General features: G+C 40.0%; 1 protein-coding gene across 6 annotated transcripts in view; it reads right to left on the bottom strand.

Annotated features, from left to right (window-relative positions):
• The window catches only part of BEND7 (BEN domain containing 7), a 48,211-nt gene that overhangs the window by 21,422 nt on the left and 11,836 nt on the right, over positions 1-14,953 (bottom strand). For all 6 annotated transcript variants that reach the window (XR_014227939.1, XM_082309699.1, XM_082309700.1 and 3 more), the window contains exons 3-5: positions 12,184-12,483; positions 6,135-6,257; positions 3,500-3,765 (exon numbers count right to left, since the gene is read on the bottom strand). Coding sequence is in view for 5 of the 6 variants with exons in the window: in XM_082309699.1 (XP_082165825.1) it covers positions 3,500-3,765; positions 6,135-6,257; positions 12,184-12,483 (689 nt within the window). In the remaining variant the exon portion in view is untranslated. The remainder of the gene's footprint in view (positions 1-3,499; positions 3,766-6,134; positions 6,258-12,183; positions 12,484-14,953) is intronic.

Below are 14,953 nucleotides of genomic sequence, written 5' to 3'. Positions count from 1 at the left end.
GGGCAGTCAGGCATTGGAACAGGCTGCCCAGGGAAGTGGTTGAGTCTCCATCCCTGGAGGTATTTAAAAGACGGGTAGACGTGGTGCTTAGGGACATGGTTTAGTGGTGGACTCGGCAGTGATAGGTTAACGGTTGGACTCGATGATCTTAAGGGTCTTTTCCAACCTTAATGATTCTATGATTCTATGTCTGTATGCAATAATTATATATCTAGAATGATGATACATCATGAATAAACTAAAATTTTTAAGATATTATCTGGAAGTTGGCAAGGGGGGAAAAAATCAGTGACCACAATGTGAGAAAATAAGCTAACTTTACAGCCTTGCTCCTAATAACTTGCTCTTTTTTTTCCCCCATATGAAAATATATACACCAGTGATGGTGCATTTTCATGATGTTTACAGAGCAAGAGCAAATGCCATCTCCCATCAAATCACCTGCAAACATCTTGAGTCTAGACAGAAGAAAGGGCTGCCAATCTCAGAAGGATTTGGCTGTGTAACTCTTTTCCCATGGATTTTTTAAAATCAATATCAAGAGAGTTACAGCAAGCAGAATATTTTCAAAGCATATACTATCATTGGATATGCATGTGTATTGTGTGATAAAACTGAAAATTACAATGTTTTGTGAAGCCAGGACGAAGAATCTTAAAATATGCAGATAAGTATTTAAAAAAAAAAAAATCTAAAAAGCACACAAGTTTCTCAGCTTGTTCTGGATGAAAAGTTGTTTTTTACCTTGAGAACTTTCAAAATGCTGGATCCAGCAAAACAGTCAGAGTTACTCTATTTGACATATGACAATCTTCTGAGGTAGGTGGGTTTTTAATATGTTACTTCTAAACTTTCTGGTGACAGAAAAGATTTTCAAGAGTAAATAAATGTGGGCCAAGTTTACAACTTGGGAAAAATTCTACTTCATGTTAATCAAACCCCAGAATGTAGTTGTCATGGTGATGAGGGTATCCTGTCCTATTCCGTTACTTGGGTCTTGGGTCTTATGATAGCAATCTAAGATGACCTCAATGATAACAGATGCCTAGGGCAGACAAATCATCTTCACTAATACAGCTGTAAAATACATTTCATTAAATACATTTACCAGTGCACCAGTGTGGAGGAGTCAATATTATTTTAGTTTTGACTATTTTATTCTTAATATAGGAGTCAATCTGTATATCAGCGACACAATTTGAAGGCAGAACGCTGATTTATTCTTGCTTTCCTTTAGTTTCCTCTAGTAGTAAACTATTCTTCAATCAAAGACAATCAGTAGCTAATTGAACTTTATGATCACTTGGAATGTGATTTCTCAAAAGCAAAAGCATTTGTTAGTAGATAATGATCACGGCATAAGGAACTGATGGGTAAACTATTTGTGTACAATAAATAAGACCTGAACGCCAAAGGCTTTTGTTGTGCTAAATTTAACAGGCAGCGAATTAGATTTAGTCCTAGACGTTTTAGTAGGTTGTACTACGTAGATTAGAAATGATTATGTTATAAATGAAATATTGTAACAGTAAAACAAACAGAAGAAAGATAAACTAAGAGTAACAGATCACTACATTTAAAAAGCAGGTTCTCTGATTCATGGGCCAGATTAAGAGCTGGTCTCACAAAGCCTTTTTCCACCTCCATAAGTAGCAGTATTTCCTCTCAGCAAATCTGAACTAATTGCACCGGTTTCTGAAGCCCCAATTTTATACACATTAAACTGAGATTTTTCTTAAAGTTCAACAAATGTTGGCAAAATAACAGCGGCGGCAGTCCTGGCGTATGACACAGCGGACACTACAGACAACCCATGCAATATTCTCAAGGGAACATTTATTTATGGTGCTGCATAAAATGTCTTTCAGTTTTGTCAGGCACTCGGACACGCTGGTCGTGAACACGCTAGAGATGCTTATGAATAAACAGAAAAAGATAATACCGCCATTCATTCTGAAAGAAGTGACTTTCTTTAGCCTTCTCAAAATGTTGAAGGTCACATTTTATTTTCACAGTTAAATATATCTATTTTCAGAACTCAACTGTTGTCTTTCCAAAGACAAAACAAAATCAATTTGTTTTTTTCGGGGTTCCGACTCTGTAAATTTAGTTGAACAACTACTGTGGCAAACAGGGGCCAAAGCATGGGAGGGCAGATGAGGACCTGATTTATGAGCCACAGGTTTTCTCTTCTTTTTTTCCTTAGGTTAAATTGGCACCTGCGAAGAACTGTGTCCAGCGATGGAACACATTCATAAAGCCAAATTAAATTCCATCACGAGTACAAAACTGTTTTCAAAACCGTGTTTCAAGCTGAAGAGAGTGCCACAAGCAAAGAAAAACTATAAGCACAAATTGCATACTGGAGATAAATTACCAGTCCCTCCCCAAACCATTCCCTCAAACATTATTAAGCATAATACTACAAAAGGAAAACCCCTGAAAAAGCATCAAACTAGTTACTCTGTATCACTACGCCAACTCTGTGGCATGAGACTGCAATCTAATTAGTGGTGTGGCTTGCATCTATATAACTGAATTATCATGACTGCTCTTTTTTATTACTAGTTCCTACTTCCAGAAAGGTAGAATATTATCTGCTGCATTGTTTTCATTTACGCTTATTGATACTGAATTTAATTATGTTTTTCTAGCTCATAGTACTTAGGAAATTGGAAACTGCCTGCTCAAAATTAAAAATGTATTAGAGAAATTAATGATCAGTTTACTCATCAGTGAACTGGTTCAGATGACATCTATTTGGTCATTAACCAAAGCCAATCAGCCACCAGATACATGAAATTTCTATCAATGCGTACATGTTACATGAATCGAGAAGGCACGTTTATTGCAATTCTACATGTAAAAAGTATGTATTTTTAGAGTGGCAAATTATGACCCCTTTAGTCACACTGACATCATCAACAGCGTCAAGGCCCTCATCCAGCAACCACAGTGATGAAGACCAAATGACCTGATTCAGCAAAGACCGAGGTATGAACTTTATAGAGGTGAGGAGTCCCCTGAAGCCCGTGGGACCAGCCAGGCATGAAACACAGCACATAAATACATCTTGGCAGGATAAGGGCATACGTGTGGACTACGTGCACTCATCAGCAAATGACAGGGTTGTGACGGTTTATACACGCAGCACTTTTCACGGCTCCTGATCTCACAGTGGCTTTTGGCAGCAGGAGAGATGAAGAACAAGTTTCCACTGCAAGCTCAAACAACAGGCAGCCTTGAACTCAAGGGAGAACTACGTGCTCATGAAAGTTGAAAAAAAAACCCCTAAAATTTTGTAATCAGCACTCAGTTGAAAAAAAACCCCAAAACTCCCCATGTCTAACCCTACTGTCTCCATTCAACCTTACCCAAGATTTGCTTGTTTATTCTAATAAGAAGAGGGAACACACTCAAGCTGACTTGAGTATTGATTCTCCTGGATGAGTTAGGGCTTTAAAATCCTGTGACCCTGCGTATTAAAATATTAACTTACATCTGATGAAGCCGATTCAAGGATAATTCCAAATCCTGAAACAGGGGTTTCTGGTTTTAGGGGGGGTTCAACTGCTTGCAGACTCGATCGTTCCGAGTTTGCTGATAGCTTCTTTTCGTTCTCTGCAATGTTCAGTTTCTTATTCATGGTAATTGGTTCAACAGTTTTGAGGGGCAGTTTTTTCTTTTTATTTCTCTTTCTTGATATAGTTGACTTTTGCGCGCAAATCAGAGGAACAGGAGGCTGCTGTCTGTTTTGAGTCCCAACTGAATGAAAGAAAGAAATGAATTAAATTTATAGAAAAAAGCACACGTATAACCACACGGATGCACCACTAAGCTACCGACATACTGAACTTATCTTCTGGATAAGTGGTATGGTTTTCAGGGCTGTTTGTGCATGTGAAACAGTTACATTTTATCACCTTTGCATAATTTTCCAATCTGTACAATGGAGATAATGACACTGAGCTCCACTATGAGGTTTTTCAAGACATACTGATGAATAGCATTTTAGGAAAATTAGGAATACGTGGTTCTTTTTCCTAGTGACCACTGGATGGTTGGTGACATGAAGGACTTAAGCAATGATTAATTTGTATACCCTCTTGAATGACTGAGAATCTCATTGTCTTTGAGCATCTTTTCCTGATAAAGTAAGATAATACAAGTGCTAATGCAATTACAGTTATTTTTATGAATGTAGTCACCAAGTTAATTAGCTCAGCCAGAACATTTCAAGTACCATTATGTCAAGAATGAGTGAAAACACTATTCAATAGTTTAATTTCTGGGAAAAAAGTAACCCAAAGTTGCATCAGTTTGTTTTGCTCATACACGGAAACTGACAGTTCATGTGTTACCTCTGAAATCTAACAGACCACATTTTGTACTTATCAATATTTTGCATTTTCCAGTATCCACAATCATTTGTATAAATTAAGGCACCAATCCTGAACCTGTATCAACGTGGGCGAGTTCTCCAGCAGAATGCTATGCAGATACAATTATATGTCCAGATGAATCAGTAAGATCAAGGTCAAAACAAAAAAAGCTGAAAGTGCTACACATGGAAATCAAACTCATTCGAGCTACGAGTGAACTACAAATAGTCCTCATCTACAAAGCTTGAGGAAAAAACAAACCTCAGAATACCGTTATTAAAAGATTTCTGGGATATTTCATTTCTGGCAAGGATTTACAAGACTGTCATTTGTAGTTTATCATTTAGACAGAAGGGTGTTTGAATACTGAAATAAGTTATTACACTTTCACGTATATGTCTGCATTTTAGTTTTTTTTTCTTTTAGCAACAAAAATACCAAATGATTTTTTTTCTCTGCAAAACCATCATTTCATGCCTACCAGAAAATATGAACTATTCCCAGGCCTTTTCATCAAGAGAGTCACTAATTAACAAGCTATTTATACTGTAGATACATAATAAATAAGAAATATTCCTGCTACTGAGGAGCCAGCTCTACCGGCATAAACCCCACAAGCCATTTTTAATCATGCAGGTAATTTCAGTGAAATCGGTGCAACTGCGTGAAGAATTCCTTGCCCCAGCAAAAATTATAAAACTGGGCCTTCATGTGCTTCTTTGTAAATCGATGACTTTTTGAAAAGCATTTTTATGTGTATCAACTGATATTACAAAACCCGTGCGATCCTTCCTGTCGCTCACTCAAGCATTATACACTGTGGAGACAAGGAGCGTAGTCAGCCCTTCACTCCACCCATATTTCAGTTAATAGTCAACACTCCCTTTTCTTGCAGAGGTCTTATCCAGCTACTCTAAAGAGAAAAACCTCCATCACTCACGATGGATGGGCAACTCAACCAACAAAATCTCCAATGTCTCCAACTCCTCATTAGTATTCACACTAATTTTTCGGAAGCACGGAGGCTGCAGCTTCACAGCAGCCTACAATGACCTACCTAACTCTTAGCTGCAATGGTCTTGTTATCTTGCTGGCCCTAGTGCCCTTCTGGCTCTGCACTGTTCTGTTTCAGCTCCTAACCTAGCAGAAAACCAGACTCAACAGTTTTCCCCAATGAACAGATTACTGCTGGTTCAGCCAGCAGAAAGAACTGGTAAACCAGCCTGAAGAAGGGTGGAGGCCACAACATGCAGCGGCTAGCTCAGTTTAGGGTACCACGGAGCTGTAACTTGAAAGATCTTTGAATGAAATGTTATACAATTATTTTAAGTGGCCTTCCAATTTTCTTTTTCCTCCTAAGATTAGTGAACTGGTAAACAGGTAACAGGAAAAGTAGCATTTTGCACCTCTGAATGAATACACCGTGAAAACAAACTGGGGGTGGTTATGGCATACTGACCTACCCACTCAGCTCCCATTACTAGAGTATTTAATCACATTAGATTTTTTTTTTAAATTTAGCCTTAAAAGATTCCTACAAGATAATATCCCATGTTACAGCTAAGGATCTGAGAAATACAAATTATATTTCCAAGACGCCTGTGAAAATTTTACTTTGAACGACGTGTCAAGTGAGCAGGAAACGGTCCAGGTTTTCCTGAGTCTCCAGATACATTTCTGCCTTACTAGGCCATTCCTCCTAACAAGAAGATGCTCGTCACGGATACACACGTATTGGACTGGTCATTGTACCTGCTTGAATCTGCATCAATTTTCGCATGGTCTTGAGCTCTTGAAGAATAGCCTGTAGGGTTGACTGGCAATTACATGTACAGCAGTTTGGTCCAACTGATGAATTCACCATTGGGATTTCTCCTGAGAGAGAGGAATGAAATGGGGGAGAGATGATGTAACCCACAAAAAAGCACCCAAACAATAATTACCAGCAGGCATTTGAAACTATTATCAATATACCCGATCATGAAATTAGATCCAAAGCAAGAAAGCAAACAATTTTCAACATGGTCCCTTTTAAGTGGAAGGGACCACTAGGTTTTATCCAAATACTAGTATGTGCAATTATATACAGTAGGGGATGCAACGTTACATGGGCTGGAGAAGACTGCTCAGAGCGTGAATACAATGCACTCTTCACAGCAGGGCTTTCTCTTGTCAGGCTAGTTCATCTTGAATAACAATAGCACCAAACCTCATTATAAACATACTCACTTTATCACACACACACAAAAAAGCCCATCTCCCGGAACAGTCTTACAAAGAATGAAGACAGTCTGCGTAATAAAGGTTTATACTGCACATTAAATGAGGGCCTACGAATTTTTAAACTGCTTGAATGTTACATGTGATTCTTTACCATGTGAAGAATTGAGAATGAAAATAAAATCCCCTGTTTGGAGGGGGAAAAAAAAAACAGGATGGAAAAGAACGACCAGGAAGGAAAGCTTTCAAATCTGATCTTCTGCTTGCTAGGGTGGGATTGTTTTCTATGGCATGTTTTCCAGCCCTGTGACCTATGAGATCGGCTTTCCATAGCTTCCCTTTGAAAATTAATATAGTAGTTCAACTGATTCTTCTTTTCTAGCAATTCTTACTAGCGTTTAACTGAATTTACACACTTCTAGCCCTTAGCAGTGCTTTTATTACTGCCTTGCTTCCCAGAAGTTTTGCATCATAGGTCCAGAATTAGGACAGGCTGTAACAGTTCAGATGTCAAGCTCTACCTGAATAGTTGTATCCTGCACTTTAGTGTAAAATGCTTTAACACTACAAATAAAAATTTCAAAATTCAACAAAACACCTAGCAGTATCTGCTTGAAACTGAGACCAGATGGGATGCGCCTCCCTTCATTTCAAAATGTGCTTACAGTCATTTAAATTGATGGCTATTTTACTGCTCATCAAAGCATGCAAGAGGAGGGATGATCATTTTATGAAGATAGGTACAAATGGATCTAACAAAAATCATCTCGCTTGGTGTCACATGTGGTGGACTTCAGAGAGTGTATTTCCCTTTTTCTTCCATAGCCTGACAGTTATCAGGTGCCCTTTAATCATTACTGAGCTAAAGTGAACATAAGCAACTCATTTAATCTTCGCTCATAAATCCTCCCATTTTTCATTATTACTTTTGCTTTCCTCTGAAGCCAAAGCAGTTTATTAATACCTTTTTAGGTTTGGTTTGTGTTGTTTCATCAGAGCTCCCCTGATGTCAGACCCACACAGATCCCCTGACTTCAATCCTCATTTGCAATGGCTGAAAATCCGGCCAGCGCTAGATCGCTCCCACCCTTTCCTAGTTCTGCCAATGCGTCCCTCCATCCTCAAATCTCCCTTCCCAGGCACTTCTTCTCTACCTCCTTCCATTGAGTCCTTCAGCTCTGATGTAACATCTGTCAGACTTGGGCAAACTGGTGGTCGTTCTCCCAGCAGTGAGTTACTTCTGAAACTAAACTGATGTGTCACTAAAGATTGCTCTCCTCCTTCCTTTGGATATTTAGACTGTCCGCTCTACTGCAATTACAAATTTCAGTATTTTAAAATATCACCCATGGACAGAAACTGTTAATGCTGCATTAAGACAAATAGAGTAATTTACGAATTTCTGCAAATCTAGCAAATATGAATGCGATAGTTCCACTGGCTTCTTTGGATGTAACTACAACTTTTTAAAAGTAAAAAGCCATCTGGAAAACAGGCTGAGAGTCTCAAAACAAAAAACAGGTTACTGACTCAGCAGGGCACTGCCTAGTTTGATCTCACCCTTCCTTTGTACGCTGTCTATTCAGACTGAAAGTTCCTTGGGGCATGGATGGGATTTTATCTTTTCAATGGTCCATAAAGTGTTTAGCCCATTGTTACAGGTACAGCGGGGGAAAAAAAATAATGTTATCTTTAGCTTTGCAGCAGATTACTCAGAATCCCTCAACTTGGCTCCACCAATACCCTTTAACTATTTGTTAAAGGTAGACTTTTAAGTAGATGAGGTTCAAGGCTACTTATAATTTAATAGCATCAGCATAACTCCGTACCTTTCAGTAAGACAAGCAGGTACCCCAGAAATGGAGTCCCGGGAAATTAGGAGAGTTTTATTAATAAAAGACAAATACATAGTAAGACTATCCTTCCTCCAGTGCTTTCTCAGTTGGTTTAGACTAATGAGCTGCTCGGGAAAAGGCCCATCCTCTCTCTTGATCAGAATCCAGTATTCTTGTGGGCCCCTGGAAATAGCATCCGAAGGACTACAGCGGGAGACAGGGCTGGTGGCTTTTGCCTCCTTCTTAACAAAGACTCTACATCGCGGTGAATTGCATGTGAAAACTTGGACAAACTGTATCAGTAAATACCTGTACATCTTTCCTGTTGCAATATAACACATTCCTAATGAAGGCACGCAGGCTCCTGATGGAAACCAAAGGGTCTATTTTCCCATTGAGGCATGGGGGATTTACATTATAATCCCCATTAGCATTGATAGAAATTACCCATGTAAATCTACCATAGGTACTGGAAATGGGAAGAGACCACCAATATTTCAAATCAAAGCAGGGTTCTACTGACTTCATACATATTCATGAGGGTTTTTTATTTTCTTTCTATCCTCCCTCCTCTGATCAGTTACTGTGTTGTAAGAAACATCTTGTAGAGTGTTCTCAGTCATTGTTCCAAGCACTATCTTTATCATTTTTAGAGGACAAAAGCAACCCTTTTCAACTTGCTATAAATCAATTTTTAATTTTAAAAGGAGAACAGACTTTTTATTTTTATGAAGGAGTCTTTAAAGAGCCATCTCCCTCTCTTTTGGAAGCTAGCCAGCACGCAAATTTGATACCGGCTTGTATGATTCAGAGAAGGAGACGACGCAAATACATTAGTTGCTTCCCCCATGTGAGCAGCAAGTAGCCCAGGACAGTGGTTCCTGCAGCTGGATCTGCTGAGAGTGAATTCACCTGGCGTAACATTGCTACCACAAGTTTATATTTGAAAAGCATGCAAGTGCAATCCATTGAAAATGATCTTGACATAACTGAAGCGCGATTCAGCTGCTGCATCACTGCCGGATTTGCTACACAACACAAGAAACGAAACTAAAATGTTTCAGGCAGACTCTGTGAGTTTGTTCTCTCTAGTAGGGCAGACGTGCTACTCACTGTTCATAGCCCCAAGAGGCTTCCACTAAACGCAGTGGGTCACGGACGACTTCCTAACTTCCTGACCTGTGGAACCATCACCTTAAATCCGGTTTGGAATAAATCACTTTGCTTTCCAAGTATGTTCCTACTCTTCCCTCTGCTGCAGCAATGCCTAGGCTCCCCCCGTTCCTCCTTTTCTCTCTTCGTCTTTTCTTGCCAATACTTTTTTCACGACTGCTTCCTATACCAACATCTATTAAACATCCATTCCAGCCTTTGCTTGAGCCACCTTTACCATGCGAGTAGATAACTATGCTAGTTAGATGGACTTAGATCCCTATTACATTCAAATTTGAGTAATTCACACAGCCTACAACATATGTTTTGGCTTCCTGTACAGTATCTATCGAATGGACAGAAACAGTTTCTGGGCTCAGATTGCCTGCTATAGATGCCTGGACATCTCCCCAGTGATGACCTAGGCCTGACAGCCCCAGGTAACAAGCTTATGTCCTACCTGAACAGTTTTGCTCAGATGAGTTTAAACACCATGGTAAGTACCAAGCAGTAGTATCTCCTTTGGTATTTGATTGCATTTCTACACCCAGCTTTTAAGGACTTTGTCCACCCTCCGAATAACACCTAAATTAGTGAGTTAGATACTCAGGCTCCCAATGCAAGGGATGGAGGGAGTTGGGCATGTTAGAACAGCCTGCCCAGAAGAACTGGGTGCTGGGTGAGGAGCAGTTTCAGGGCTTGCTCACAACCCAGAAATGCATCAAAAGTTTTCCTTTCCTAGAGACTGGGCTTTGGAGCCAAAGCAGCAAAGCTGTCCGGCAGGATCACAACGCTCCACTGGAGGCAGACACCTAAAATCTTGCTCTCAAAGAGCTATGCATGTCGTCTTTTCAAAGGTGGCCAGAGGAGAGGGCTCACACCCATCTTTATGTAATAACCTAAAAGACTGCATTCCTTTCTGTAGCAGGACAGCTGCAAAGGGAGGGGTGGAAGGTGCCTCCTGGTCCCCTGCCCCAAGAGCCGGCAGCTTGGACACTCCTCCTGACCAGCCCAGAGGTCGCTCAACCCAACCCTTCTGCTGTCTCACAGACCGTTCTAACCCGCAGGAGATCATAAATCAGCTGAACCCTTCCTCCTTGTATGAAAAATTAAAAAGCTGACATTTTCTTGCATATGGGGCCAAATCCTGTCAACACGTTTTAGCTCACATGCTGAATCAGGCCCCTGAGGGGATAGAGGTGCTGCTCCACCTACTTTCTGGATCTGGGAACTAGGCACCTAAGCTGTGCAGGCTTGGGCACTTCTGTGCATGCAGAGAACTGTCCTGCCGGTGCCCAGGGACTCTCAGGGCAAAGAGGGAGATGTGCGATGAATTTTGGGTGCTTCCACATTTAGAAGGTTGTTATGGTGGGATTTTAAGAGCACAGTTTTAGACTTTGACGCTAAATCTCATCAAGTGTTTTCCTCTCTTCCCCTGGATCTGCACCTTTAAAAAAACCCTATTTTTTTTGTATTATAAAATAAATAAAACTAGCGTGACTTACTGCAACATCTTTCTCCAGGTCCACTGGTACCTCTGTGTGAATCATTGTCTCAACAGAGAAACAGTCAATCTGGTGAAACCTACGGCTGTATGTTTTTTAGTGCAGTGACAGTACTTCCTAAAGGACAGTACTGAGAATAATAATAGTATTTTTCTTTTTAACTGTTACAAGCAATGAGAACTTGTATGCCTTTAGAGAAGGATACACAGCAGATGCTCCGATTGGGAAGTATGAATACCTTCAGAATCTACTGGAAATTGATGTTTTCAGTGCAATCTCACAATTTTTTATTTTCCAGAATTTAGAACGGAGGCACCCCTTTAAATTTAAACCCCCCTCTAAAATTTTTACACACACCCCCCCAAATTTAGGGTTGCATATCAGGAGAAAACCTTTCTGAATTGAATTTACATCATTAAAGAAGACCTTCAGGAATCTGGCAGTAAAACCTCCATCCTCTGGGACTTAAAACAACAGAAGAAAAGCATTTTAAGGAGACACTGCCATCTACTTTAGGGCAGAATTCTCTGACAGACCATGCTCTAGTACATGCTGTTCATAGGTAGATTCCATCATCTCTTTTCTCCAATGGTCCCATCGCAATAAAAGCCTAAGGCTGTGATGGGATTTTGTACCTGAAGTTCAGCAGCCAGTTACAAGGCTGATGCCATCCCCTTGTGAAAGTCAGTAGAATCCTGCTCCACAAGTGGTGTCACAACAGTGTTACATTACTCATTGCAAAGAGGAGTGGTAGAGGTTGACATTTAATTAGCTATGAATTTAATAACAATGGCAAAAGCTGTTTTAATAAGTACTGTACAGAAATTAAGCCTGTAACAGCATTGAGTAATTCCGTCCTATCACCAGGAATCCATTTTAAAGGCTAAGACAGATGGTAGCAGAATGCACCGTGCCCACTTTCTCACCTTTTCAAAGTGATAACTATGTGCTCATTTTGTAGACTCTGAACTATAACTGATTTCAGTGCAGCAGTACAATAAATCATCACAACAAAGGCAGAAATTTAGTACAGTAGAAGGAGAGAAAAAAATAAAAAGTACTATTCTCAGTATCTAATGCAGATCATACCATTGGATGCCATGGTTCGTGTTTGATTTTGGAACGTTTTGGATCGAGTTCCGTATTGCCCTGAAAAATGGCTAGCTTGGGGTGATAACTCATTCCATGCACCGCTCTGTGAAGGATGAAGGCTCGCCTGCGACTCGGCAGAGGGATTCAGGCGCTGGGCCCAGGCTAAGTCTAAATCTTGGGGCTCCTCCTTCAGTTTTTCTCCTTCTTTGCCAACTCGTTGATAGATTCTTCCAGTGCTGTCATTCAGTAATCTTCTCATCCCTGTAATTTGTTTTTTAATTTCCCGGCTTTCATCTCCTAATGAAAACAGAGCCACAGTTATCACTGTAAATTAGCAAAAATGGTAATGGGTAGAGATTAGTGATTTTAGATGCCAATAAGAGTTGGAGTACAAAAATAAATAAATAAAGACAAGAAAGAAAAGAGATGGTTGAGCGGTCATTGGTATGTACCAGGCTACACTTCAACACAGCCATGGTTGACATCTCTCATGGATGAAAGACCTGCTGAACTTGGCTCTCTTGATGCCGTTTCTAAAGCTTTGATGACTAAGATTATTTTTCTCCAGAAGGAAATAATAATAGCTACAGCAGTTTCGAATACACTATCCTTTTAAGAGACTGATCCTATTCAGGCATTGACATCAGTGGATATTTTCCCCAAGTAAAGCCTAAAGGATCAGACCATTTATGTATCAGTTTGTTATATGCTGAGGGATTGATCCTACAAAGGAAAAATAAACCACAAAAAGCACCACACCACACACACACAGAGCAACACTGCATCTATTGACTTTAATGAACATGATCAGTTCCTTAGTCCACAGAACTTAATAATACTGGATTATACAGGAATAAATTAAAAAGCAGCTAACACATGTATAACCGTATATAGCCTAACTGCTGGATGTCTTAAAAATGTAGATTATGAAAACAAAATGAGAATGTATACAAGAAAAATGTGACTGTTCCAAATAAATTCAAGGCATTTAAATAATAACAATTACATACTTTAATACTCCTGGCACCATTTAAGTATTAATTTTACGTATGAAACTGCTGATTGCACAATTAATATATGTGTTTTGGGCAGATAGTAGCTATTTTGCTCGTTAAAGCATACATTACATTTCACTAGTGATAAGGAAGTGTTCATAGCCCCTTCTGAAATAAGAAGCTTCTATTTTTTTACTGGTAATAGAAAAATCAAACATCTTAAGCAAATGGAATAACGAAGATCAAGAAATTGATGAAACAACCTTTCTTTATAGTATACTTAATACAGTAATACTTGGTATCCTCTGTTCAATTTACCTGTGTGCTTCCCAAAATAAACCTATTTTTGGCAAAGCGATAGTGCGAAGGAAACTTCAGAAGAAAAAAACCAACCCTCCAAAAACCAAGATGCAACGTGCGTCGTCTCTGGTTCAACAAGGTATTTGAAAGTGTGCTAATACCAGGCATGTGAACGATTTTATCAACTCAACAGCACTATTCAGGTGCCTAAACTTAGGCGCACGCTTAGATAGCTGGCTAAACCGGACAGCTAAGAGAGCAGCAATCCCCTCCCCAACACAGGCCAAGCTCAACGTGGCCGAGATATGCTGCAAACCCGTTATACTCAGGGATGTGCAGTACCCGAAAGAGGGATTTTTTTTTTACTCCAGGAGGTGAATAAGCAGGAGGGGAGACGAGCTGTACGATCTGCTCCAGCCTCTGCTGAATCAGAGCATCTCCCGCTTGACCTGGCGCACCAGTTCCCTGGGCCAGTGCCAGCTGGCTCCAGCCCACCCCGATCCAGCGAGGAGAGTGGGCGGTTTGCAAGAAAGCTCCTAGGCCAAACTTAGAAAAATATTTGTCAACCCCGTACAGCGATACTCTAGCACCATTTCCATTCCAGCTAAAGCGACGAGAAAAGCCCTTTGCAAGAAAGCTCTGCTTTGTATTTATTTTGTTGGTTTGCCTGCGGATTTATACATGTGGGTGTGATTTAATCAACAAATCACAGCACCAATTCCTTTAAAATGACTCTTTTTGGCCCCAACCCAACCAGGGGTTGACTGTTGGCGGTTCCCAACCTCGAGAGGCTGCAGCATACCACCGGACTCCAATTATTGAGATACTCAGACTTGTACACTGAAGACTGCCCTTCTCCTGTACATGGCTGTATCTGCCCATATCCAAGCTCCAAACGCTCCCACGACACTGGAGTGTGAAGCAATCCCTTACCGTCGTACCATTGAGCAGTACAACGGGCTCTCAGAGTTCCATGTTGGCAATTCGGATTTGTATTCAACAGCAAAATGTATTTGAATATCAAAAAAAAGCTTCCCACCCACCTCCTCTTGTTGGGTGTAGTGACTGCATGCTTGCCAGGTGACACGTTGTTGGGAAGATTAAATTTCCCTTACCCAATTACATAAAATATTAATGTTAATTGAGCTTATTCAGCCTTGATTCTGGTCCCTTGTTCCTTCATATAGAGGCCTTCCTATACAGTGACATGAGCATACTTACTTCCAAATAGAAAAAAACCCTGTATTTATGTTACAGCAAACCCAGAACTTGCATCCTACGTAAGCAGGTCTTTATGTTTAGGGAGCTCCCTACTTAAAACTGGGAGATTCCCCCTTTGTGAACTTGTTTGTTGTTGGGTTGTTTGTTTTAGTTTTTTTTTTATTTGGATTCTTTGTCATTGATGGTTTTTTGTTTGGCATTTTTTTGTTGGTTTTTTTTTTTTTTTTTCCAAAATATGTCTTCTGTTTTGT

This window comes from Platalea leucorodia, assembly GCF_965183815.1.
Source record: "Platalea leucorodia genome assembly, chromosome: 4".
Taxonomy (NCBI): Eukaryota; Metazoa; Chordata; class Aves; order Pelecaniformes; family Threskiornithidae; genus Platalea; species Platalea leucorodia.
This window is presented reverse-complemented; position numbering and strand designations above follow the sequence as displayed.